The 26738-nt window shown below is 37.7% G+C and overlaps 1 protein-coding gene and 1 non-coding gene across 9 annotated transcripts; one reads left to right on the top strand and one right to left on the bottom strand.

Annotated features, from left to right (window-relative positions):
- The first annotated feature begins 1485 nt into the window (after positions 1–1485).
- Positions 1486–22277, top strand: LOC107801254 (vacuolar sorting protein 3). Of its 8 annotated transcripts, none has more exons than XR_012699294.1 (14): positions 1486–2561; positions 3080–3355; positions 7046–7242; positions 8446–8587; positions 9099–9371; positions 9447–9519; positions 15879–15927; positions 17432–17720; positions 17859–17900; positions 18174–18220; positions 18331–18442; positions 20187–20276; positions 21028–21198; positions 21524–22277. XR_012699294.1 is itself a non-coding variant. In XM_016624540.2 (14 exons), exons 1-14 carry the CDS (start codon positions 1512–1514, stop codon positions 21614–21616), a joined length of 2940 nt encoding a protein of 979 aa, XP_016480026.1. In that variant the 5' UTR covers positions 1486–1511; the 3' UTR covers positions 21617–22277. The 8 variants fall into 8 exon arrangements, 1 of the variants encoding a protein (XP_016480026.1); XR_012699293.1 differs by having other exon boundaries at positions 18174–18242; XR_012699290.1 differs by having other exon boundaries at positions 17845–17900.
- A 3568-nt stretch (positions 22278–25845) lies between these two features.
- On the bottom strand, positions 25846–25953 carry LOC142170009 (small nucleolar RNA R71). The gene has a single exon (XR_012699628.1). It is a non-coding gene; the product is annotated as a small nucleolar RNA R71 (small nucleolar RNA).
- Positions 25954–26738: the final 785 nt, after the last annotated feature.

Raw genomic sequence — 26738 nt, 5'->3', positions numbered from 1 at the left:
AGTCAAATAAATAATTTCTACTAAATTCCATAATCATTTTCGTGGTCTAGTCCATTTTTACTAAACCCTAGATTTTTCAACAAAAATCCCATAATTTTTACAAATTTCTATATTAAAATATACCCATAATCTATATATTAAACTCACATTATGTAGAAATTACTTACATTGAGATGCTAGGTGAAAATCCCTCTCCAAGGAGCTCTAAAATCGGCCAAGAGTCGAGAGAAATGAAGAAAATGAGCCTAAGTCCCGTGTTTTAAAATGCTTCTGCCCAGTGATCTTTCTTCGCGATTGCGACAATGCCCTCGCGATCGCGAAGGCAAAACTGCAAAGGCCCTCAAAAACCTCTTCGCGATCTTGACAAGATCCACATGATCGCAAAGGCCAGCCCCACCAATCATCGCGAACGCGAAGGGCATCTACTTGATGAGCCCCAAACCCAGACCATTCTACGCAAACGCGACCCAACAATCGTGAACGCGGAGGCGAGTGTCTCAAAGCTTCGCGATCGCGACCCCGCATTCATGACGCGTATAACAAAAGTCCTCAGCCCCAATTCATTCATCGCGAACACGAGGTTTTCTCCGCATTCGCGAAGAAGGAAACCAACAGCAGGATTTCTGCAATTTTTTACTTAACTCCGAGTGGTCGAAAACACACCCAAGCCACCCGGGTCCCCGTCCAAATGCACCAACAAGTCCATAAACATAATACGGACCTACTCGAAGTCTCGGAACACGTAAAACAACATTAGAAGCAAGAATCACACCCTAATACAAAATTAATCAACTTATGAACTTCAAACTTCTTCAACTAGCTCCGAACACGACGAATCATACTTAGACAACTCGGAATGACGCTAAATTTTATGCACAAGTCACAAATCACCATACGAACCTATTCCCAGGCTCGGAATCCCAAACGGACAAAGATAATACCAAAGTCTACTTCAAACAAAATTTAAGAACCTCTTAAACCTTCAAGGCGCCAGCTTTCAACAATAAGCGCCGAAACGCTTTCGATTCACCGAACTCGATCCGAACACACGTCTAAGTCCAAAATCATCATATGAACCTATTGGAACCATCAAATCCCGGTTCCGAGGTCGTTTATTCAAAATGTTGACTCAAGTCAAACTTGGCTACCTTATGCCACTATTATGGAATTAAGTGTTTCGAATTCAACCCGAACTCTTCCAAAACCAAACTATCATCCTCGCAAATCATAAAACAACAAAAGCACATACGGAAAGTACTAAATAGGGAAACGAGGATCTAGAAAACAAAATGACTGGTCGGGTTGTTACATGATGTATATTCTTTGATTTTGTGTAGATTTTATTATATTTTTGTATACCATATTAAATAATAAAATACAACTAATATTTATCAAAATAATATAATATATTAGATCATAATTTTATAAGATTAATATTTTGTCAAAATAATATAATAACACTAGTCATTTGAAAAAAAAGAAAGGAAAGAGATGTTCTGTTGTCATTCTATATGACTTGCTTTACAGTGGAGCCATGGTTGAGTTTAGTAAGTGATCGCTCCTCGGCTTCTCCAATGGCGAATTCGAAACCCAAACCCGGATCCGAACCCAAATCTCATTCCCAGAACGTTCTAGAACTTCTCGCCGGCTTAAACCCTTCCATTCCTCCAATTCCTCCGGTTCGTTCTTTAGCGATCACCACAATCTCCGATTCCCAAACCCTAGTTTTTATAGGAACAGTCTCCGGTGACGTCATTTCACTATCCCTGAACCCTAACACCGGTCTATCATTCCACCTGCGGCTGAACATCATCGGCAAACCTGTGAGTTCGATCCTCATTGTTAGTCATATCGGAAAACTCATTGTTCTCTCCGACGGTTTTATTTATTTGCTTGACTTGAATTCACTAGAACCGGTTCGAAAATTGAGTCTGTTGAAGAATGTTAATGCTGTAAGTAAGAGATTTTTAAGTAGAAATTACAGTATAAACCCTATTTCAAATGGGGTTAAAGGAAAAGAAGATGGTTGTTTTTTCGCGGTTGCGATGGGGAAGAAGTTGATGCTAGTTGAGCTGGTTTTGAGTGGTTCTCCTGTAATTTTGAAGGAAGTTCAGGGTGATTTTACTGACGGGATAATGTGTATATCATGGGTAGATGATTCTGTTATTGTAGGAACTAGTAGTGGTTACTATTTGTATTCATATGCAAGTGGGCTGTCTGGTGTGATATTCTCCTTGCCTGATTCGTCCGTGCCGCCAAGGATGAAGTTTTTAGCAAAAGAGTGCAAGGTGATGTTAATGGTGGACAATGTGGGTGTTATTGTGGACAGTGAAGGGCAGCCTGTGGGTGGTAGTTTAGTTTTCGGTGAAGCTTCGGAGACCATGGGGGAAATAGGGGCATATATTGTGGTGGTAAGGAATGGGAAGTTGGAGCTGTATCATAAGAAGTCGGGGAATTGCGTTCAGCAAGTGTCGTTTCCTGGTGAAGTAGGTAGTCCTTGTGTTGTGGCTGATGAGGAGGATGGAAGAGGAAAGCTTGTCGCTGTAGCGGCAGGCTCAAAGGTAATACTTGATCACTTTAACTGTAAAAGGTCTACACTTTGATGCTTTCTGGGTTAGGTTTTAGTCTTTAAGAATTTATACGCTCCAATGGTTAAGGGGTACTTAAACCTTTGCTTGTGCTGAATCATCCCATGCATAACTTAATTCTCCGTGAGGGCCTGCAGAGTTGTGAACGTACTTATAGAGACTTGTCTAAGCTAGAGTATCAAGGTGATCTTTTTGATAATTCATTATTTTGACCTTAACAAAAAGGTAAAAAAAGGAAATAGAACATAGCTTCAACTATTTTGCTGAGGCATCTGATGAAGTTATGAAAATAAATTCTGCTTACTCACTGGAAGGCCTCGTGAATTATTCTTGTAGATGCATGGTCCCTTAGCTTCGTCGGGTTCTCTCTGTCATTGGATTCTTTATTATGTCTTAGAAGCACAGTGATTGTTTGGAAAAAGAGAAAAGAACATTGTAAAATTGCCCGTTTACAGTAATTAAATTCATGTCTAATTGTGTTCTGGTGGCAGATTATGTGTTATCGGAAGGTGCCTTGTGAAGAACAAATAAAAGATCTATTGCGAAAGAAGAACTTTAGGGAAGCAATCTCACTGGTTGAAGAGCTTCAAAATGAAGGTGAAATGACAAGAGAGACGCTCTCTTTTGTCCATGCTCAAGTGGGATTCCTTTTACTGTTTGACCTACACTTTGAGGAAGCAGTTGATCATTTCTTGCTTTCTGAAATAATGGAGCCTTCAGAACTTTTCCCGTTTATCACACGAGACCCAAATCGGTGGTCATTGCTGGTACGTGCTGGTGTATCAGTTATTGTCCTGTGCATGCATTTATGTTTTAATGCATGGATCTCTAGCTATTATGATGGTATATGTGCTGATAAATCTACAACATGATTTTCGCATCTGTTATATGAGTCAAGTTAGTTTCAGTTAGTCCATCCAGTCTTACTAAGTACATCTGTTCTTTTTCTTGAATCTTTTTCGTATCTGGTCTCCGATTCACCGTCATTGGGCCCCAGTCTAGTCATTTGGTGCCAAAGAGTGTGTCTATATGTTTTATGTAGGAAAAAAGAGCGTGTCATACCATACTTATTATCCTAATATATGTATCAGTCTACCCTTTTTTTTCTTGCTGTGTAGGAAAGGACCAACTAGGTGCAGTCCATTCTTCTTCTACTTCTTTCTTTTTCTTCTTTGCTGCATTTTAGTCCTGCTTATGCCACTTCTTTTGCTACTTTTACAACTTGCCATAAATTGATTGAATCTTTTGCTTTACCTATAAAAAAAGGGAATCTTTTATTTCAAACTTACTGCATAAGTTAACTAGGGCAATGCTAATATTCTGCAGCAGTTCCTAATATTTGTCCCTCATAAAGGGTGACAACGAGGACTGAGCTAGTCATGTTGGGGTTGTATGCTGGCATTCCTATCAACATGGGCTGCTTTTAGGATATGCAGGATTTTCGTATATTAGGAAATTTAAAGCTAAATGCTTTGCACCTGCTTGGACCATAGATAATTTTGATCTGAAATACAACTCAACTAAGTGATTATTTCAACCCTTATTTCTTTTTTTCATTAAAAAGGTAAAGTCTATTGATATGAGGAAGAAACTTGTGTACGGGATCTGTAGAAAATTTCACTAAAAAACATGATTCTTTACAAAGAGCACCTAATTTTCTATACTAATTAGTATCTAATGAGTGCTCCATTTTCTCGGTTGCTCCTACTGCGCTTTGATTTCGTTCGTTCAATATGGTCCACATAAATGCCAAGTGAGATACTTCATTAAAAAAAATGCCAAGTGAGACACCTCCTATACTCTTTTTCTCTGTCTCTTTTTCCGAAGATTTCGATCCTAATGACATGCTTTAACACTGAGCAATAATCGATACTCAATATACCTCCAAACAGTGTAGCAATAGCTGAATCACATCTTTTCTAGCGCACCTACACATGATGCACCAACTGATGTAGACTTTTCTTCTTCTTTCTTATTGTCCATCTGTCATAATTGCCTTCCCACCAACCATGCAAAAAACTAACCTTCGGTCTCTTTCTCCAGATTCTAAAGTAAAACTGATCTTACAGTAAATATGCCATTACTTCCTTGTATTATTTCGTTCCTACTTGAGAACAACCTTTGAAGCTCTCCTTTCCCTCACTCAAGTCCCATAATGGTCTACCTTCTTGTTCCTTGTGTATCCGAGCGTTGTCTTCCCTCTGTTAGGGGCATGTATAATGTAATGGGACATGTTTGCAGCATATCTGATTCTAGAACCGGATTGTGACTCCATTTCCCTCTTTTCCAGCTTTCAATAGCCTCAATAAATTATTTCAACCATTCATTTGGATTCATTATTTATGACAAACGACATGTTAAATCTGAAAACTTGAGACCCCCTCTTAATTCTTAAATCGAAATATCTCCATCCAAACCAACTCTAACAGTAATTCACCAAAAATATGATACTCGCCTGGACGCCACCGTCTTAAAAAAAGATACTCCAGCACAATCACATGTGTTGGCCCTTGGAGTCTCTCGCTAGATGTGTGACTCTCTTTCTTTCTCTGCCGAGGAGGCTCTTCTTATCCAACTTTCTCTTTAGGCAGAATAGGCTGAGAGACACTTCTACTCGTTCGGTTTTGACATCACGGTCCTCCTACTTCACGAAGTTTCAAACACTTGTAGTTGTTCAAAATCAAAGTTTTAAACCGCTTTGATCATTGGCCGAGTATATGTGGCAGCTTGACAACGAATTGGACAAAATATGTGTATTTCACACGTATATGGAGCGTAAATATAAATATTTAAACTAGGAGATGATTAAACTAATAAAAAAAAGCAAAAGAAAAAAGAAAGGAAAAAGACAAAAAATTAAATACAAAAAGAAAATAAAAGTCAAAGAGTGGTTTCTCTTTCACGTTTTCCCCACCTCTCCCTCCCCCATTTTTCTTTCTCCCCCTCCATTCTTCCCTTTATTACCTCTCCCCCATTTTAACCCCAAATCCAACAGCAGCACTCCCAGATTGGTAGCAACTTTATGGGAGAAATTTCTTTTCGACCTCCCCCATTTTCTCCCCCCAACTTCTGAAGACGAGCTGTTGCAAGGAAATGAAATAGAAAAAGTGCAAGAAGATCACTAACAAACCGTTTTCCGGTAGAGGAATCTTAAACAAATTTGGGTGGAGTTTCCAGTGATGATGGTTTTTAGGAGTCGTTTCGGATCGATTATTTTTGGTGGTTGATTGGTGGTGCTATGGTGGAGTGTTGGCTGTGAAAAAGCTTTTTAGGTGAAGGGTGGTCGGAGAGGAATCACATGCATTGGTGGGCGATTTTTAAGAGTTGAGTTGAAAAAGAGAATTAGAAAAATGAAGAACAATGAGAGAGTGGTCACCGGTGGGAGAAAAAATGAAGAGTGAAAGAGTGATCACCAATGAGAAACAAAAGTTTGAATTCATTCTCTCATTGTTTGTATCATAACATTGTTACTTTGTGGGCTGTTTTGAACGTGGTGGTAAATGGTGAATGGTGGAGAATAAGGATGATGAGAGAGGAGGAAGGTGATGGTGGCATGGAAAAGAAAAAAATATAATTTTTAAATAATATTAAAAATAAATTAAGCGGTACAAAACAATAAATATGATTGGCAAAAAGATATATATTAATTATTGAAGAAATCATTATGAATAAAATTGTCACTCCTTTCTTGCATTACATATATATTTTTTATTTTTTTCTTCGTTGCGCCTTTTTTAACTAAAGCCCACACTTTAATTGCGCTTTGCGCTTAAAGCCCCGATAGACTTGACCGCTTTTCGACGCTTTTCGCCTATGATAATACTGGAATGAAAGAGTGGTCACCGATGGGAAAAAAATGAAGAGTGAAAGAGTGGTCACCGATGGGAAACAAGAGTTTGAATTCATTCTCTCATTGTTTGTATCAAAACATTGTTATTTTGTGGGCTGTTTTGAAGGTGGTGGTAAATGGTGAATGGTGGAGAATAAGGATGAGGAGAGAGGAGGAAGGTGATGGTGGAATGGAAAAGAAAAAAAATATAATTTTATATAATATTAAACAATAAATTAATCATGATGTGTTACAAGAAATCTGGTGTGGATACTAATGTGTCATCTACGTGAGGTCACAGTGGTTTAAAATACTGAGTTTGAACAACTATAAGTGTCGGGATGACTTTGTTGAGTACATGGGCCTGGATGACAAGCGCGAACAAGTACAAGTGTCTTTTAGGCTATTTTGCCTTTTCTTTAATCTCTTATTTTCCTTTGGTGCACTCACGAGGTTCCTGTAGGTATAGTAGATTGAGCGTCATTTATAGAAAACAATATCTTGTTGGAAGGTTTTTTACTTTTGGTGTACTTCTTGTATATGAGTGTTTTTGCCCATTGTTAATAAATTCTATACTTGATCAAAAAATATTTAAATCTTTCTTTAATGTGCTGGAATTCGTTCACAGGTTCCGAGGAATAGGTATTGGGGCTTGCACCCTCCTCCCTCACTTCTCGAAAAAGTTGTGGATGATGGCTTAACTGGTATTCAGAGAGCTATCTTCCTTAAGAAAGCAGGTGTAGAGACTGCAGTTGATGACGAGTTTCTTCTGAATCCACCAAGCAGAGCTGGTTTATTGGAGTCTGCAATTAAAAACATGACCAGGTTATCTATTGATAAGAGTGTGTGTTTACTACCAACTTCTTGTCCTAGTTCTGGCCTCATGTCTTCTGGGTTGAAACCTTCCAAAACCAAAACAATATTTGATTTTTCAAGAATATTTTTTTTTTAATTTTAAAATGACCAGTGTTCAATCCAACTTTGCACTCTCATGAATTTTGAGAATTTTTTTTAAACTGTTCCCACTTCCATTGTGGGGGAAAAGAGAGAAAAATGAGAAAGAGTGGATATGAATGTCTTCCTCAATATTGATAAGACTTACGAATGTTTAGCTTAAGATTCCTAGACAGAAAATTCATCAAGGGACATCATAATCACATCTACCAATGGAGGTTGTCAATATGGACGTTGCTCAAGTTTTATGAGATAATATTTAGATAAAAAGCTATATAAGTCACAATATTTTACAATTAAATATATTTTAGGAGTGAAAACATCATATTCAAAGAAAACCTGTTTAACTTCTGTCACATAAAATAGGACTGGGAGCAATTCATGAATGGAGCATAGATATATGAAATACTTACTTCGGGTGACTTAAGGATATATCACAGATAACTAGTGTAACTATTGTAAGACCATAATGGAAGGTAGAAATGATTTTATGCTTAGGCATGTAAGCTTGATAATTAGAGAAATTCTAGGTTGAGAGAGACCTGCCTTTCAGGTTTATGGGGTTGATATAAACATTGGCAAGGATTTAAGATAGAGAGAAAGCTGTGAACTGACCCTTTGAATTGTTTTTCCCTTCCTTCTCAGAGAAATTGTAGACTATATCGGTAATTCCTCTAGGCGATGTCTTAATTTTCTAGTGTAAGTTTCAGTTGAATTGCTATTGGTGTCTCGCTTGTACCTTTATTATCGTTTCATAAGTTGAGAACAGGAGGAATTGACCACAAAGCGTCAGTTATTGTACTAATATGTTACAACATGGTTTTGGTATCGTCTCTTTGGTGCTAACAGAGAAATTTAAGATGGGAAGAAAACTAATATAGTTCTCTGCCCTTTGTTTAACTTGCATTCATTTAATATATTTAGGCTGAGTATGTTTTTCAGTATTCAAAATTTGGTTTATTTTGTCGGATACTTATGAAGTTTGCTTGTTGAAAACTTTTATCTGGTGTTTTTTGTCCAATTTGGTTTTACTTGTCTATTCTGATCCTTAGTTTTTCCTCTCTTTTATAACAGATTTTTAGAAGTATCACGACATAAAGATTTGACTCCTTCAGTGAGAGAGGGAGTTGACACACTTTTAATGTACCTCTACAGAGCTCTAAATCGTGTTGATGACATGGAAAGACTTGCCTCATCTGAGAACAGTTGCGTAGTGGTATGTCTATATAACCTTGTCCTATCTTGTCTAATGTATGATATGTAGGTTGCGTTTCTTTACAGTGTATCGCACACAGTTCTTGTATTGATCTGCTAGTGAATGTGCTATCAAACTCTTTTTTTGACAACGGTGGGTTTGGGCTAGCAAGGCTTAGGCAGGTAGAAAGAAATCACCTAGGGCTTTTTGCCTCTGCTGGAATTTAAGCCTTGATTTCTCATGGTGTTAACCCACTCCTTCACCCCTACGCCTCACCTTTAAGTGCTTATCAAACACTTATTTGTTATACAAACCATATCCAGCATACTTACTGAATATTTTTTTTTGGATTAGGTAAAGTTTATAGATCTTAGTGAAAGTTGATGTAGATAATATAGAAATGTTGTGTATGTAGACCTTAAGGTGTTGTAGGCTTGTAGCATCTTTCTTTGCTAGGAAACAGTTCAATCTTAAAGTTGAGATCTGGTATCTTCTCTGAAGGATAGCCATAAAAATTAAATGGACAGTGCAGGAGGAGTTGGAATCACTGCTGAGTGAATCTGGGCATTTGCGGACACTTGCTTTTCTGTATGCCAGTAAAGGGATGAGCTCAAAGTCTCTTTCAATCTGGCGTGTCCTGGCTCGAAATTATTCATCAAGCTACTTGAAAGATTCACATGGTGCAAATCATTTACAAGACACCACAAAAGACAATTCCTCTGATCAGCAGACTGCTGTAGCCGAGGCTTCAAGAATTCTTGAGGCATCATCTGATCAGGAGTTAGTACTGCAACATCTCGGATGGGTATGGCATTCTTTTTGGTTTTCAGGGGCTTTCTGCTTTCGACATGCTAATTGAGAGTATTAATTTCCATTTTAGATTGCAGACATCAATCAGGTGTTAGCTGTTCAAGTGCTCATATCGGAGAAAAGAACAGATCCTCTCCCACCAGGTATGTCTTACATGGTATCTAGTGATGTTCAAATTTCATACCAATCTGCAAAGATTGGCTTTTCTGTAGTAAAATTTAGCCTCACACCGACGTTTAAAGAACTGATATCTCTTTTGATAAGGTAAATAATTTCATTAAAAGGCAGCCCGGTGCACAAGGCATCTCGCTTGAAGGGTCACAGGGAAGGGCATTTTTGTTATGGAAAGTGAAAGTCGTTTCGTTTAGTACGAGATCGCTTCACACCTCGCGGTACTTACACCTCTCGCTTATCGAAGTCTCGTTCAAAAACCTCTCCAGCTGAGTTGGGCGCACTGGATGGCCTGAAGTTGGTTCGTCGAGCAAGAGGAGAGAAGGATCAACAAGGATTTCATACCCTATGATAGTTATTTTTCTCTCCCCTAGATATGCCTTTAATAAGTCCTCCACCTATTCTCGTGTGACGACATCTATGATTGTGAAATCTTCTTCACTAGTACAAGGAAGGTGGAAGAAATGAAGTCTCTCTTTTTTGGGGGGGGGAGCAGAGCAGTCAAAGAATGAACCAAACCAAATGATTGTTCTAGAATGGCTATTCCTCTGCTCGCAGAGCGGTATACCGAAAAAAAGAAGGGACTACCTTACTTAAGCAATTCTTCTTATTCTTATTCTTTCTTAGTTGAAGTTCCTATATTGGTTTTTTCTTTCTTTTATGAATGTTATAACTCCTAATTCTTTGGTAGCAGACAAATAATCCAAACGAGAAAATCATATCTTCAAAGCTCATCACTTCAATAAAGGCATTGAAGTTAGGAGGCCGACCCCGAAGTTTGTTCTAATGGATCCGCAATTACATTAAAGTTCCCCCTACTAGCCAGGGGAAGTTAATGCAAGTGCACCCCAAGGGGTGTGATGTAGACAGCCTACCCTAATGCATGCATTAGTAGCTACTTCCACGGCTCGAATCGTGGGGAATCTTTTTCTTTCAGTAAAGAAGGGTGGAGGGGCAGGCCGATCTCAAGCTGGATGAGAAGGCAAATAAAGACTACTAATTCTGAGAATAGTCATAATTCAATTTTTGGCCTTGAATTAATGGTTTACATAGACAGGTAGGTTAGACCATGCCCGCTTTTATTTACCTAAAATACCCCTGCTACTTTGCTAAACCATTAAAAAATCATGGATAATATTGTCATTTTATTCTACACATAAAAAGGAAAAGAGTTGTCCAGATCACGTTTTTTACTTTTCCAAGAATTAAGGCAATTTTGTAGCCCCTTTCTCCTCCATGGCGAGAGCAGCAATTAACCTTTGTTTTTGGAAATTTTGCTCTTTTTTCATCACCAATAAAGAGTAGGAATATAATTACAGTTGGTGAAAATACAATTATTACAGTGGAAAATAAAATTAAAAATTATAAGTTCTTCAGGCCGAGGCGCGAGATAAGCGAATATCTCACTCTCTGTAAGGAAATTAGCCCAATGCTGTAAAATCTTCACCGGTTCAGCAGTAAAAATCTTGACTTGTCCCTTCCAGGACACAACAAACCAAAAATGTTGTATGATCCGAACAATCCGTGGACTAGTTTTTGAGTCTAAAGTTCCACCAATAAGAACACTTTCCTTCAACAAAGTAAAACTCTCTTTTGTAGTGAATAAGTTGAAGATTTATACCTTTTTCTTTTCTCACAACTCTTTTTTTTTCTTTCAAATACATTTCACTTTTGTTGCACATTACAACACTTTCCACACATCTTCACAAGGTAAGAAATACTACTATTTATAGGTGTAAGAATTCTTTCTTGGAATAAATTGGAAGGTAGTGAGGTAATTAAGTTATGTGAACATGAGAGATTAATGGCTAGTTTAGTGGGTCAATGATATGATAGAACATGAGATAGTGGTTATGGAGAATTGTGGCCACTTTTTAGATCATGGAATAGTGAATTTATAAGAGTTATGATCACTTTCTCCACTTAATAGCTATGACAGATAATACAATTTTAAAAAGTACAATTATGTGAGCATGTTGTAACTCCTTTGATTTAATTGTTCGCTTGCTTTCTATGCAAAGTGAGAATGATGTGATATATCAAAAGGAGTATGCTAGCTTAGATGGAAATTTGAGATGTGACTAATTGCACTAGGCATGATGATATTGCATATGCAACATGAGTACTTAGCAAGTTTACAAGTAAGCCAGGTAATGAACATTGGCATTCCATATGAGAGTTATATTTACTTGGTGTCAAATACCTATGGCATGTATTACAAAAGATATCATGTTGTACACACAAGAATTTTCATATTCAGAATGGAACACTTCATCTGGTGATTCCTATTATGCTACTGGTTGTATTTACTTTGGGAGGTGGTGCTTTGTTGGAAATCGAAAAAGCAAACTATTATTGCCGACTCTATCGTGGAAGCTGAGCTTATTGCTTTAGCTTCAGCTACTGAAGAAGCGAATTGGTTGAGAGATTTATTATTTCAACTACCTTTGAAAAACCAATTCCTCCAATTTTATTTTCTTGAGATAGTACCGTTACTATTGATAGAGTGCAAAATAGTTATTACAACGATATATCCAGACCCATATTAGGTGTTATCGGATGCGAAAAACGCAAAACAACTCGAATGTCCTTTGGGACTTTAAGCACTAAGTGCAAATAAAACGTGGGTTTAACTGAAGAAAGACGCAAATGGAGAAAAAAAATACAAATATGTATGTGCAGTTCAAGACTAATAAATATACGCATGAATAACAAATATATGGACAAAGAAATTGAATAAAAATTACAATAAATGGAGTATCAATTGTTTTGTGTTGCCTCTTCAGGATTACGCCCATTGGCGAAGAAAAGTATGTCTTAGAGCCTTGATGATGACATTGAAGCACTTGCTAAGCGAGGCGAAGCGTTCAACATGTTGTGTGGCTCGCTTCAGGGCTTAAGTTTGCCTTAAGCGCACCTTTAAAAGCAATGGGTCCCACAAGGAGAAAAAAAGTATTGTGAGATTATGTTTGACAAGTGGTAGCATAAATGTTGATTATGTTAAATCTTGTGATAATCTTACAAATCCATTGACTATGGTCTTAGCAAGAGAAAAGGTTCGGAGCACATCGAGGGGAGGAGATTGAAACCTATAAATTTATGAGCATATATTTTGGGGACCCATTTTGGGGACTAGAGATTCGATAACTAGGTTCAATGGGAAGAAATGATCATATGATAGCTTATTTTGACATGCACTATTATATTTATGTTTTTGCCATCCTTATGGACTGAGTGCATTTATCCTGTAACGATTTGTGAAGGATGAGTCTATGAACTCTTAATGAAAATTTGTAGCTTGTTGAGTGGATGTTAGAGTTACAAAAGCACCCTTGGCAGATTTTACCTATATGAGTGTGGAAGTAAGTCACTTCCTATGGGAATTGGGCTTTTTAAAAAACACTCGTGAAATCGGGATGGCAGAATGCCGTAATGTGATGGCTAATAAAGATCATGTCAACAACTTGATTTTTATGTGTAAGTAGTGATACTTTATTTCCCTTAAAAGTCATCGTTCAAGTCTACGACCGCTACGACTCTGGAGTAAAAATTGTTGTTTTACTTAACGGAGGATCAATGCAGAGCACACCTTCATTATGCATAATAGTCTCTATTGAACTGATATACTCTCTTATTTTAATAGTAAAATGAGTGGGATTGTTGGAGAATATTATATTTTAATATTAAAATAATAATATTAAATACACTATTTGTCATGACTATTAAGTGGAGAAAGTGGTCATAACTTCTTCTAATCCGCTATCCCATGATCTAGAAAGTGGTCATAATTTTTTGTAACCACTCCCGTGTTTTACCATGTCATCAACCCACTAAAGGCCAAATAACTAGCCATTAGTTCATATCTCATGTTCTCATAATTTATTATCCCACTACTTTATTCCAAGGAATAATTTCTATAACTATAAATAGTAGTACTTCTTACCTTGTGAAAAGTATTGCAGTGGGCACAAAAGTGAGGTGTATTTGTGATAAAAGAGAGCTGTAAGAAAAAAAAAGTGTAAGTTTTCAACTTATTCACTACAAAAGCGAGTATTATTTTGTCGAAGCCAGTGTTCTTGTTGGTGGAGCTTCCAGATGTTGTTCGGGTCATACGACATCGTCAGGTTGTATTCTAGAGGGGACAAGTCAATGTTGTTACTACTGAACGGTGATGGTTCTATAGCAGTGGGTTTGAATCTCCTTAACGAGAGCAAAATATCTGTGCATCAACCTCTAATTTTTTTTAAAATTATTTTTCAACTGTACTTGTATTTTCACTAACAATGGCAGTGTATATGTCCGTGCATGTGGGTTTTGCTAGCCTACTACAATCAGAAGGTTAGACCATGGTGACTTTTATTTAACCATAATACCCCTGCCACTTCTCTAAACCATTGAAATAACATGGATAATATGTTCATTTTGTTCTCCACATGAAAAGGAAAAGAGTTGTCCGGATCATGTTTTTTACTTTTCAAATAATTGAGGCAATTCTGCAGCCCCTTTCTTCGCCATGGAGAGAGCAGCAACTGCCCTCTGTGTTTGGGTAATTTTGCTTTTTGTTCATCAACGAAAAAGAGTAGGAAAGAAGGAAAAATTGAACGCTTAAATTAATGACTGAATGCATGTAATTATTGTCTCTTTCCTAGCTAAAGCAAACTCTTAAACCCTAAAGTTTCTTTTCCAATCCCTGAAGTTCTTTGATTCCTCCTCCACAAAGACAACTGGCTTCTTTCTCCTTTTTGTTATCATCATCAGGCCTTGGAATATTCTCTACATTCGTGACTTATATGAGCTGAGAAGTGAGTCGAGAAACATAAAGCCGTGAAGTTTCGTTGGAGCAACAGGGGAGGGGAGGAAAGAGAAAAAGAGGGGCGAAATATAGAGAGTTGGGTTTGATTTTGGTTTAGTTCTTGGTTGAAAAAACTAGAAAAGTACCTACTATTAATGAGATAGTAAGGACATTTTGTGTAAATAAAAACGGGTATTGATGTTAATCTACTACAGTACGCACACAACTTGTATTATGTTGTATTAGTGCACCAATGCGACAAAAGACTTTCATGCAGATTCGGCAGCTTTCTTCTTACATGGTTATTATTTTTCAGTTATGTTTAAGGTGCCGACATCAAAATGCAAGGATGAAGTTCAGCTACACCAAGTTCAATATTAGAATTTTACCCCCCACCCAAAAAAAAATAAAAAAAAGCCCAAAAGTGAAAAAGAAAACCTCAACAACAGAAATCGCAATTCTTGTCAACTAAGAGTGTATGCACAAACTAATGCAAGTTACCATTGTGGGAATTGTGTCAAAGTGTTGCGTATCCATGTAAGATAACAGTAGCTTATGCACATGGCTTGGTGCAATTGGTGGCACATTTTGGACAATGTGAATAAGATCTTTTTTGATAGGTTTGCTTAATTTTAGGAAAAATTTATCCAGATTTAAACGATAATGTCTGTGTGGGTGATACTGAGAAATTCCATGTGAATTAGCTGCCCCAGCCCCAGCCCCATTTGTTTGAAACTTGGAGGAGTATGTACCTACACCTCTGCCTGCTCTCACTTATATAGCAGATTTCAGTCAGGGGGATCTAACTTGTGACGTGTGCCAAACCCACACTTCACGTTCTGCATGCTGAACTAGAGATACGGGGGCAAGCTGGCCTGATAATTAATTTCTCGAAAAGTAGATGTTTACTTTCTCAACTGTAAATTTTAAGCTCTTTTTAGCATACCTGATTGCCTAATAAATCAAAGAGGTGAATATACCAGTCACCCAATGCTAAATTGTATTATCTTTTAGTTTCAAATATATCAAAAGAGGTTGGGGGCAGTCATCCAAGTACAGGAGAAAATAAGAGAACCTCACAACATATGCTTTTAGAAACATGGTAGTTAAGTGGAGAAGGGTAGAGGGGCGGGCCCTTTCTCCAACCGTGCACCTACTGGCCTTCGGGAATTTCTCAGTTATTAAGAAAGAGGAAGTAGAAAGAAAAGTAGTTCTCTTTATAGGTAGTGCAACTATTATAGGTAGTGCAACTATTATCCGTCTTTTAGTCAGGTGGCCTTCGGGAATTTCTCAGTAATTAAGAAAGAGGAAGTAGAAAGAAAAGTAGTTCTCTTTATAGGTAGTGCAACTATTATCCGTCTTTTAGTCAGGTCTTTGAATGATAAAATTAAAATATTATATTACTCTCTTCACATACACCACTATCAGCTTATTTACTTTTTATGACTCTATTAGCTTTCATATCTTTTCTTTTGCTTGTTTTTAAAATGTAGTTTCTTCATTAAGTGGCATTCTTTTAATGCAAGTCTTCAATCACAGATGAAGTAATTGCCGCAATTGATCCCAGAAAAGTCGAAATTCTTCTAAGGTCAGTTGTTTTGCCTTGCCAACTCTTTTTCAAACTACATTCTGTCTCTTTCTCCTGAACTGGTGATTGGTGCCTGGGTTTTGTTTCTCCTTAGTTGTGTGGCTGGTGTGACATTTTTGCAACTTTTGACTGCACTGTCCCACTTTTTTGCTTCCATTTTGGAGATTGCTAACTTATCCGACAAGAAAAGTGTAGTTCTACCGTCTTTTTTTCCTGTTAACAAATTGTTTGAGTTACTGAGTGCTGTATCACATTGCGAATGATAAGCAGCTTTTTTTCGTCCCGCTCTGCTACCCCCTTGTTCTGATAGCAAGGGCATATTGTAGACCCAAATTGAGAACAGTCTGATTAAGAATTAGAATAGCTCATGTTTGCGGTTGAAAGGAAGCAGAAGATGAAGATGAATCTGGTGGGAGCTCCAGAAGATTAAGAGTTAAAATTTTACTGCCTTAAGAGTGGAGTCTAGTCAGTGCTTGACATTTGGCTATTTTCCAGACCTAACTCTGTTTTTGAACTGTGATTAAGTGTACTATTTTTTAGTCTTGTAACTTGCTAGCTTTATCTTACTCGCCAAACCAGTTAGAAAGCCAATTCTTTGAGTAGATCAATGTTCTTATAGTGTAAGCACATTTATTCAAAGCACCATGACCATAAAGCTGTTCCATACTGTGAAGAGGTTTTAAGATAATACATTCTTTTGAAAAAGATGGTACTTTAGTTTTGTTTTGATATTTAGCTAATTAAAACTTGGATTTTTTTAATGTTCTACATAATGTGACTGTAGTGTGGCTTGGGCTATTGTTAACTAAAATACGACCTTCTGAGTAAATCCGAAGGTGACACACATATGCACTAAACTTTATAGTTTACTGTTGACCTGGTATGTCCTTTTGTCTTCTTTGTCGACTTGCTACATAAATTCTAGATCTTTTTAGTACAAGAGATTTCTTCAGAGTCACTCCTTTCATCAACTAGCTATTAGGTAGCATAAGACTACTTGAAAATTTACAGCTGTATACTAATTGCATAGTAAGTACCAATACAAAAAGGATAAAATAGCTGGTAGAATAACCTTAAATTGCATTCAGTCACTCCTTAACCGGGTGGGAACTGAATAAAGCGAGTAGCATGTAGCGTGCCGAATTTTCTCTTTTTATTTCTTCTTAATTTGATCGATATTTTTATTAATATTAGTTTTTTTATTGGTGGTGTTCAATTATGTCATTGTATACCTGCTGTCTCCTGCCAATATGAGTATCTGTAATTCTGTTCACCAAGGTTTAGACGGAGGGGAACAAGTCACCTAAGCTGGTCTTGCCTCTATTGAATGTCAACCCTGGACTCCCATCGTTCTCATCCCGCTTCACTGACTTCTATACCACAGCCTTGGCCACCTGATTTGGTTTGATAATATATGCTTGTAAAGATGGTATCTAAATACTATTGAGGTATTTAGTTGTCTATATGTTTCTTTGAATTATAAACTGGAAGCTTTACCATGCAGATATCTCCAGTGGTTAATTGAAGATCAAGACTGTGATGACACACGGTTCCATACAACTTATGCGCTCTTGCTTTCAAAATCGGCACTTGATGCTAATGAAAAGGAACATGCTATACCAAATTCTGAAGGTGTAAACCAAAAGGAGACGAGTATGTCAGACCATGGAAACAACTCAATATTTGATACTCATGTCAGAGAGAGATTGCAAATTTTTTTGCAGTCCTCTGACTTGTATGATCCAGATGAGGTGCTTGACTTGGTTGAAGGATCCGAGTTATGGCTGGAGAAGGTCAGTAAAAAATTTAGGCTATTCATAGAAATAATGGTCTATGCATCTCTGCTGGTTAACAGTTTGAACCATCTGGTTCTCCTTGTGATTTGCGGTCCTTGTGTTCTTGATGGTTTTATTCCAGGCTATTCTTTACAGGAAGCTTGGTCAAGAAACATTAGTGCTTCAAATTCTTGCCTTGTAAGTTAATAAACCTTTGGTTATTGCTTTGAATAAATCACAACAAGCTTTATCATACTAATGAACAGCTAAAAAGATATACTGTTTCCCAAATGTGGGCAATGGATTGGTGACAATATTTATGGAAAGTCCTTCACTTAAACAGGCGAAAATATTTGAAAGCTTAGTACCCACATCATTGCGATATGAATGATATACTTGAACCTGCAATTACTCTGAATGAGATAGTTATAACTGTGGGATTTGTAATTTAAAGTTGTGTTCATCTGGCAGGAAGCTGGAAGACTGTGAAGCTGCAGAACAATATTGTGCCGAGATCGGTAGGCCAGATGCTTACATGCAGTTAGTACAGTATTCTCTCATTTGTTTCTTTAGCTTATTGGTTTAAAAGATGTTCTCTTAGCTTTTCCCCTTCCTGGTATCTTCTTAGGCTGCTTGAAATGTATTTGGAACCAATTAATGACAAAGAGCCTATGTTTAAAGCTGCTGTGCGTTTGCTGCACAATCATGGAGAAATGCTAGACCCTTTGCAGGTTTTGGAGGTACCAAAACTAACCTTCTTCCCGTCTATTACTTATATAATGGGCAATGAGGAGACAAAACCCTGGTACTGTTCCCAGGGCTTTAGTCTAGGTGGAAGAGTGCAGCGCGTGATGTGCTGGTTAGGCGCATGTCACGAGTTCGAACATTAACCCTACCGCAGACAAAAGCCCGGTATTTAAGTGGAGAAGGGCAGAGGGGCAGGCTCATTATCCACCGATTTCAAACTGTGCGCCAACTGACCCTTGGCATTTCTTGGTTATGGGAAAAAATAAATAATGGTCAATGAGGAGAGGAAATGTGAAGCTAGCTTGGGAAAAAAGTAGCTACATTTTACTCATTGGGATCTGTCACTTCAACATTTTATCTGCCATGGAACGTAGCCTCACTAATAGTTGTGTTGGTGCTTTGGAGGGAAGGGAACACGAGAGCATTCAAAGGGGTGGAATATGATCGTGCACAGTTTAAGACATCCCTTTTTGTCTCTGATTGTTTTGATGCACATACGAGATCCCTGGTAGTATAGACGATTGGATCTCTTTTGTGGGGAGCAATATTTTTGTGTAGCTTCTCTACCTCTTCGTATGCTTCTTACTTGTATGCATGGTGTGATTATCCCGAAACCTCAATAAAATTTAACTTATTAAAAAAAATACGATTATCCACCCTCTAATTTAAGTAACACGGTTCAACTGGGACGGAAGATTAAAATTCTGATTGACTTGCATACTGGTTTTTAGGTAGGAGAACTCGTCTCCAAAATTTTGAAAAACAAAAATGTGGTACAAGAGAAATAAGGTCATTGTTGAAACCTATTCACAGGAAAAACATCTCATCGAACTTTTAAGTAGAAGTTTTGATGTTCAATTTTTTCCTCTTGAAATCTTTGGATTTGTGGTCTTTGAAATTTTAGTAGTGTGTGAAACATTTGGGTTATCAAAACTGGGAATATGTTCTTTAAATTCGGAAGACTTGAGTGTATTCTTATTGGGAAAGTTGGAGTTTTCTCACCTTAATTTTAGCCATTGGTGTGTATTCAGTCACCTAGAACCTATGTTGCACGGACTCTTTATATTAGCTTATGCACCCCTATCGACACGACACTAGTACTAGTAAGGGTGTGAGATTCGTACCGGGTGTGGTCAATTGAGATTGGGTACTTTGACCACAATCCATGGTCAAATTTGAGGAAAAATGAAAAATGAAAGATTGTATTTTAGCTATTGCATGCTAGTGTGTATTGCCTACAATATAGACTAGAACTTATCAGATATTAAAAGTAGTCCACTTACTTCCTAACATATCTAGTCATGCGTCTTGTAACATTATTATACCATTCTTGGCTATCGTCTTTTATAATTGCCTTTGTTTGAAGTGAAAGATGAAGTTTGATTTTTTTATTATGGTGATCTTTAATTTCTAAAGGCTATTAAAAGAATTTTATCTGTCTCACATGGCTTGATAGGTCCACTTATGTTCTTGTTACTCTTTTTCTCAATTATTTGGGGAAATCAATGGTTATATTTTCATAGTTTCATTGGCCAAGTGTTGATGTTATTTGACTAATTCATTAACATAAATAAAAGATGCTATATTCATCTGGGATTTTTTCGTGCTGTTTGAAGGAAATCAGGTGATGAGAAGGCTAATAACCTAGAAAATAATCTAATTTGCTTAAGGCAATATATGCAAAGTCACGATAGATGTCAAAATGCTACTCATTCTTAGTTGAGGTTCACTTTGCAGAGATTGTCACCAGATATCCCCCTTCAGCTTGCTTCAGAGACAATATTAAGAATGTTGAGAGCTCGACTTCACCATCATCGTCAAGGCCAAGTATGTCCTAAACTATAGGTGTTGAAATTTCCATTGATCTTGAGCATTTATTAAAATATATTTTATTTATTATCTTAAGGGTGTACACTTTGTGTATGTTTTTTTATACAAAGTTTTGGCATAGAACATATGCTATGTCTATGTTATGCGAAACTTCAGCATGAATGTCACTGGAGACAAGAACTTACTGCTCTTGAGCAGTACTCAGCTTATGCCAATTTTCATGGCATCTTCTCCTTTGTGTTGAGTCATTATGGTATGTGATTTCATTTCCCTCTTGAACCGGGTACTATTAGATGCTTGGCTAAATAAGCCAGGCATTGCATGATATGGAGGTGCAACGCTGGTCAGACTGCTTCCTAAAGTGCAAAGCAACTTACCCACCTAGCTTCAGGCTTTAGTGCACCTTAAACATGCCTTTAACAGCACTGGCTTTCTGGATGACATCATATTTTTTCAGAGACAATTTTTTCCATGACTGAATCACAGAGTTGTCTTACAGATTCTTTCTCCAGTGACGAGACTGTTACTATTTTTCTTTTTCTTTTTTATAAGTTTGACTGCAAACTCTCGAATGCTTTTTCAGGTGCTGTATTAAAGTGTGACCTAATTGCATAGTTCTTTTATATCTTTGTCCTGGCTGCCTTGGGTCTACTATTTTGTTCTGTGGTCAAGTTGCAGTTCATAGAATAACACTATTTACAGCTAATCTACTTTTGCACATGGCATCTGATGATATTTGATGCTACAGATTGTCCATAGTCTATCTCGTGCTTTGGATATTGATGCAAGCTTAGCAAGATTTGAGGAAAGATCACGGCATGTTTTGATAAATGATGACAGTGTCTGTGACTCTTGCCACGCTCGACTTGGAACCAAACTGTTTGCAATGTATCCAGATGATACCATAGTCTGTTACAAGGTTTGTCATGTCTTCATTTATTTATGGCTTATTGTAATATCATGTTCTTGCTTGACATGATCTTTTAGCTTGATTGGGAAGTTCTGTTGCAGAAACATTATATATGCCTTCCTTGCCCCCCAAAAAAACATTTTATGTATTTTTCATCTGTGCTGACTTATTATTCCCCATTTTGACTTGCTGCCTGAAAGTTGCTTGGAAGATCTCTTTCTATATATATATATATATATATATATATATATATATATATAGGGTGAGAATGAGACTGCAAGGTTTATTGTGCTGAAATTTAGATGATGATATTGTGTACTGCTTTTATCTGCAGTGTTTTCGTCGTCAAGGTGAGTCAACCTCCGTGTCAGGTCGCGATTTTAAGAAAGATATGTTATATAAACCTGGTTGGTTAGTGACAAGGTGATGCTACTAAGGGGCATTGGGATGATCCAAACATTGAATGGCTTGGCATTAGTGCTTGCTGCTTATGTAGTTTAACTTTTAATATGTCCGCAGCTCATCTCAAAAGAACTCACTACACTCCCATAGTTGATTATGATAGTTTCTCTAATGTATATTTGCTTCAGTAGGAGACACAAAGGCATGCCCTTGATGGCTTCTTTATCCGTGCATAGCCATGAGCACACGGCATTTTGATTTCAAAAGTAGTCAGTAATGCACTCGTGCTCAAGAGCGAATTGTTTTGAATAAAACATAGCTGGTCTGTGGGGTTATGGTTGGTCGATTCAGCATCACCACTCAGTACTACAAGTTCTCTGTAAAACTCTAATATAGCAACTAGGCGCAAGATATCTGCTTACAGAGTTATTAATTGATCGGCAACTTTATATTCTGATGAAGAAGGTGGAAAGATGTCATTATCACTGAAATCTTGTGGGAGAATCTGGAGCCTTGGTGTTGATATGTAATGTTTATTATTTTTCTCCATAGATGTCATGTTTACAAGAGCAGGGTTTCGTGATCAGCTGTAGGAACAGATGTATATTATATCATTTTTCTTTTCAGATAAATGGTTTTTGTATATCTTCTTTTGGAAATTGAGTATTGCATCTTTTTGAAGTTCTTGAACATGAGACAGGAGAGCGTGAATATTTCAACCCTTTGCTTTTCTTTTAAAAGAAAAACATTATAGCCACCATTGTGGTGGGAGGTTAAAGCATGACCTCGACATGTATATTAATAATTAAACCAAAACATCATGGGGGATAGGGGCAGATAAAACTGTCCACTTCCTGGAATACAAAAAGATTTGCTAATAGAGGCCGTTTGCAAGAAGGGTAAGTCCTATACAAATGTGAGGATGTTATGACATCCTGGGAATTAAGTAATAACAATTCTTCACAAAAGCTGTACATTGAAATGGTTCTTCTTCAGTTTAATCCTAAACTTGGTCAGTTGGTCCCTTTTTTTTTTTTTGATGAAGTAAGGGATATCAGTAATGGCATCAAGTAGATGCAATTAGTACAAAAGATGGCAAATGCAAAAGTGAGTTTGTTAGCTCAATTACAATGTGATCTATACTAAAGATAAGGAGCTAACAAAGTCCAAAAACTTATCAGTGGAGTTTACTCCAGCTATATAAAAATAAAAGACAATTAGCCTTGAGAGTGATTAGGAGGTTGATATTCCATCAAAAACATCTTCGGTTCCTTTTTGTCCAGATTCACCAAAAAATACAGGCAGGAATCATTTTCCAGTTCTTTCTGATGAACCTACCAACTTTCCAAGAACTCCAGCACATGAAGGCATCTTTAGTCCTCTCAGGCATTACCCAATTGAGTCCAAAAACTGAAAAGAACATGTTCCAGATATCTGTAGCAACTGGACAATAAAATAGGAGATGACTGTTGGTTTCTATGTTCGGATGACACATATAGCATCTGTTGATAATGTGTATGTTCCTTCTCCGGAGATTGTCTTGAGTCAAACATGCTTCATAGAGTGCTGTCCGCTAAAACAAATCACCTCAACGGGTAATATCGTTTTCCAGATTAATTTTCAAGGCCATTTATCCACCATCTCATTCTAGGCACAAAGAGTTGAATATCCTGCTTTAACAGAGTATAAACCATCTGCTTTATCACCCCATCTTAGTCTATATGAAATCTGCTCATTGGTTATGCAGTTCCCCAATCTTTTAAGTAAGTTGAGTAGTTCTTCAAGCTCCCAATCCAACATGTTCCTTCTGAGTTGTGGGTCCCATGTATTGTCTGCTCTATTTTGTGAGATGGTGGAGTTTGGATTACTGGAGATCAGGAAGAGATTAGGATAATCAGTTTGCAAAGCTGAATTCCCCAACCACTTGTCTTTCCAAAACTTTATGTTTGTCCCATTACCAACCTGGAACCTGCAGTTCTGGTAAAATTCATCCCACAGTTTGGTTATGTTCTTCCACAAGCCTACACCATGTGGAGCTCTAGAGGTTTTGGTGCATGATGGTAGGCTATAATTGTGTGTTTTAGTTGCTTGTCACACTCTAATTTAATGCACTTTAATTGAGTTTGAGCCTTAATCGCTAGTGTTTTGTACTAATTATATGTTTAATGCCTTGTAGGAGTGATTCCGAGCTATGTAAATGTTATGAGATGAATTCACGATATTTTGGAGCTTTGAAGTCTGAGTAAAAGCTCAATGATTAAGTTGGAATCGAGTTCGGGGATCAACGGACACTAGTGAATTCAAAAAGAGAAACGAAGAACCGAGCCGGACGTCACCCAGGTGCACGACCACGCACTGGGCGCGCATGGGAGGCATAACACTAACGCAAAGTGCGCGGCCTAATGCGGGAGCACTATCCCAGGTGCGCGGCCGCGCACGTCCTGTCCGGGAAAAGTCCTACTTCGTGAAGGAGAAGGTGTGTTTGTTTGGGCCCGACCCTACTTGGTATATATACATAGAAAAACGGTATTTTGAGGACTTTTGGACATACTTTAGACCTAAGGAGGCTAAGGAGAAGTGGGATAAGCAAGAGCACAAGAATTTCATCCTTCAATCCTGACTCAAGACAAGGGTTTGGATTGTTTTATGTTTTTCTTTAACTTAACTTTATTTGTGATGAATTTTTCCATATCTATGGAGTAATTCTTTATTAGGGATTGATGGATTTTGTGTTTTGAGAATTGTTTGTGGATATTAACTCTAGTTTTTATGTATTGAATCGTTTTGGGTGTTTTAATTGTTGCATATATATTCACACGTTTATGTAATCGAAAGAGGCGTAACTTGTGATGTTTTTGCATTATCTTGTTGGTTGAATTCATTGATTCTTCTTAGTAATCGAAAGAGGCTAGTTGAATTATTGTTTAGACCTAGTTAGGAGAATAATCGAAAGAGGTTCTCTTTCAAACCAATCCACTACGAATTCTTGCATATCTTCACTGAGCTTAACTTAGTTCATATTGTGAGGTTGAGACTTAATCGAGAGAGGAGTTTCTACTGAACATTCGAACTAATAATAGAGTGAATTCGAGAGACTCACTTGAACCTTAGAAGTAAATTAATTAGAGTTAAATCCCAGACAAGTATCTTGCACCTATCCAATTAACCCCTATTTTCTCACATTGATATCTTCTTTGCTTCTTGTTACAATTGTCATTAGCCAATAGTTTAGACTCTTAGTTAATTTTTTTTAATCACATAAATCTTAGTTGTTGATCATCTTGGATAGCAATCAAGCTATAAACTATGAAAATACTGTTTAACTCCAATCCCTGTGGATATGATATTATATTATATTATACTATATTCGACTAGCGAGCATATTTAAGTGTTTGTTTTGCGCTCGTCAAATTTTGGCGCTGTTGCCGGGGATTGGTAATTAATAGTGTTTGAAATAGTTTGTGGTGCTAATTCAGGAATTTTTCTTTTTATTTTATTTTTTTGTCTCTTTTTACGTTTGGTGTTCCTTGATTGTGCGCATGCTACATGTTAGATTGGTGCATGACTCGATCCTCTGGGAAAGAAGTGTTCCCATACGAACCACAAATCGAGAAACAACTGCGATAGTTGAGGAAGGAAAGAAATCTCCCCGAGAATACAGAGAATGTTGGGAAATCCTCAACCAAAGAAATTATGGCGGGAGATGATGATAATGTTGATTTGGCTGCAAGAGAGGCAGCCCAACAAAGAGAAAAAGCTGCACGAGATGCTGAGGAGACAACTCTTCAAAATGCACAACTTGTCTTTGAGGAGGCTAGGGCTCGGAGAATGGCTCAGAATCAACCTTTGGATGCAGACCAATTCGAAAACATAGCTCCCGGTGCTGGGAGACCACTTGGCGATTATGCTAGACCGGTCTACAACCAAGGCTTATCAAGTGTGAGATCACCTCCAGTTACAACTAATAATTTTGAGCTGAAGCAAGGGTTGCTCCAAACTCTTCAAAACAACTGCGTTTTCATAGGAAAGATGAACGAAGATCCAAGCAATCATCTGATGGACTTCGAGGAGATTATGCACACCTTTCAATACAATGGTGTGTCATAAGATGCGGTTTACTTAAGGGCATTCCCCTTCACACTCAAAGATGATGCAAAGCATTGGCTTCGAAGCTTGCCTAATGGGCCGATTAGAACATGGGATGATATGACCAGAAAATTTCTTGACAAATATTTCTCATCAGCTAAGATGGGCAAGTTTAGAAGAGAAATCTATAACTTCTATCAGAACGAGACTGAAACTATGTTTGAAGCTTGGGAGAGGTTTAAGGAGATAGTACGAAAGTGTCAACATAGCTGATTTGAACTCTGGATGCAACTCCAGGATTTTTGGGATGGGTTGACACCAGCCTCACGTGGAACATTGAGAAATGTAGCTGGAGGCCCATTGATGAAAAAGACTCTAGAGGAGATAGTCACAATTCTGAATGACTTATTTAAAGACGCAAATCAGTGGCCCTCTGAAATTGCTGAAAGAAGAAGATCAATTGGTGTTCACCAAGTTGACGCTAACACATCTGTGCAGGTACAACTTGATGCCATGGCCAAGGAAATAAGGAAGCTAACCTTAGACTCGATACACAGTGAGCCCCATGCAGTGTGTGATATATGTGGAAGAGGGCACCCTACTCATGAGTGTCAAGCCTCAATCGAGGAAGTTAATGCTGTTGGGAATTATAACTTCAATGCAATGGGTCAGAAGCACCTCTGTTTTTCATGGAGTTCACCTGGGGGTACTGCAAATGCATGGCAAAAAATCAATCCCAGATTTCAAGGACAAGTAGCTCCTGGTTTTGTGAATCAGCCGAGGCCGCAGTTCCAGCCTCAACATTCCACTCAGCCTGGGCTAGAAAATCTAATGAAATCCTTCATTATCAAGACAGATGAGAGATTAGATGCTCATGGTTCAACTATCAAAGAACTTGGCACTGATTTGCGAAATTTGGAGAAGCAAGTGGGACAAATTGCAACTGTATTATCTGAGAGAATCCCAGGTACTCTACCACCTGATACTGAAAGGAACCCCAAAGAAATAGTGAATGTTGTGACCTTGAGAAGCGGGCAAGTACTGAAAGATCCCACTCCAGT

This window comes from Nicotiana tabacum, chromosome 15, assembly GCF_000715075.1.
Source record: "Nicotiana tabacum cultivar K326 chromosome 15, ASM71507v2, whole genome shotgun sequence".
NCBI classification, from domain to species: domain Eukaryota; kingdom Viridiplantae; phylum Streptophyta; class Magnoliopsida; order Solanales; family Solanaceae; genus Nicotiana; species Nicotiana tabacum.
The sequence above is the reverse complement of the archived record's forward strand: the minus strand, read 5'-3'. Positions and strand labels throughout refer to the sequence as shown.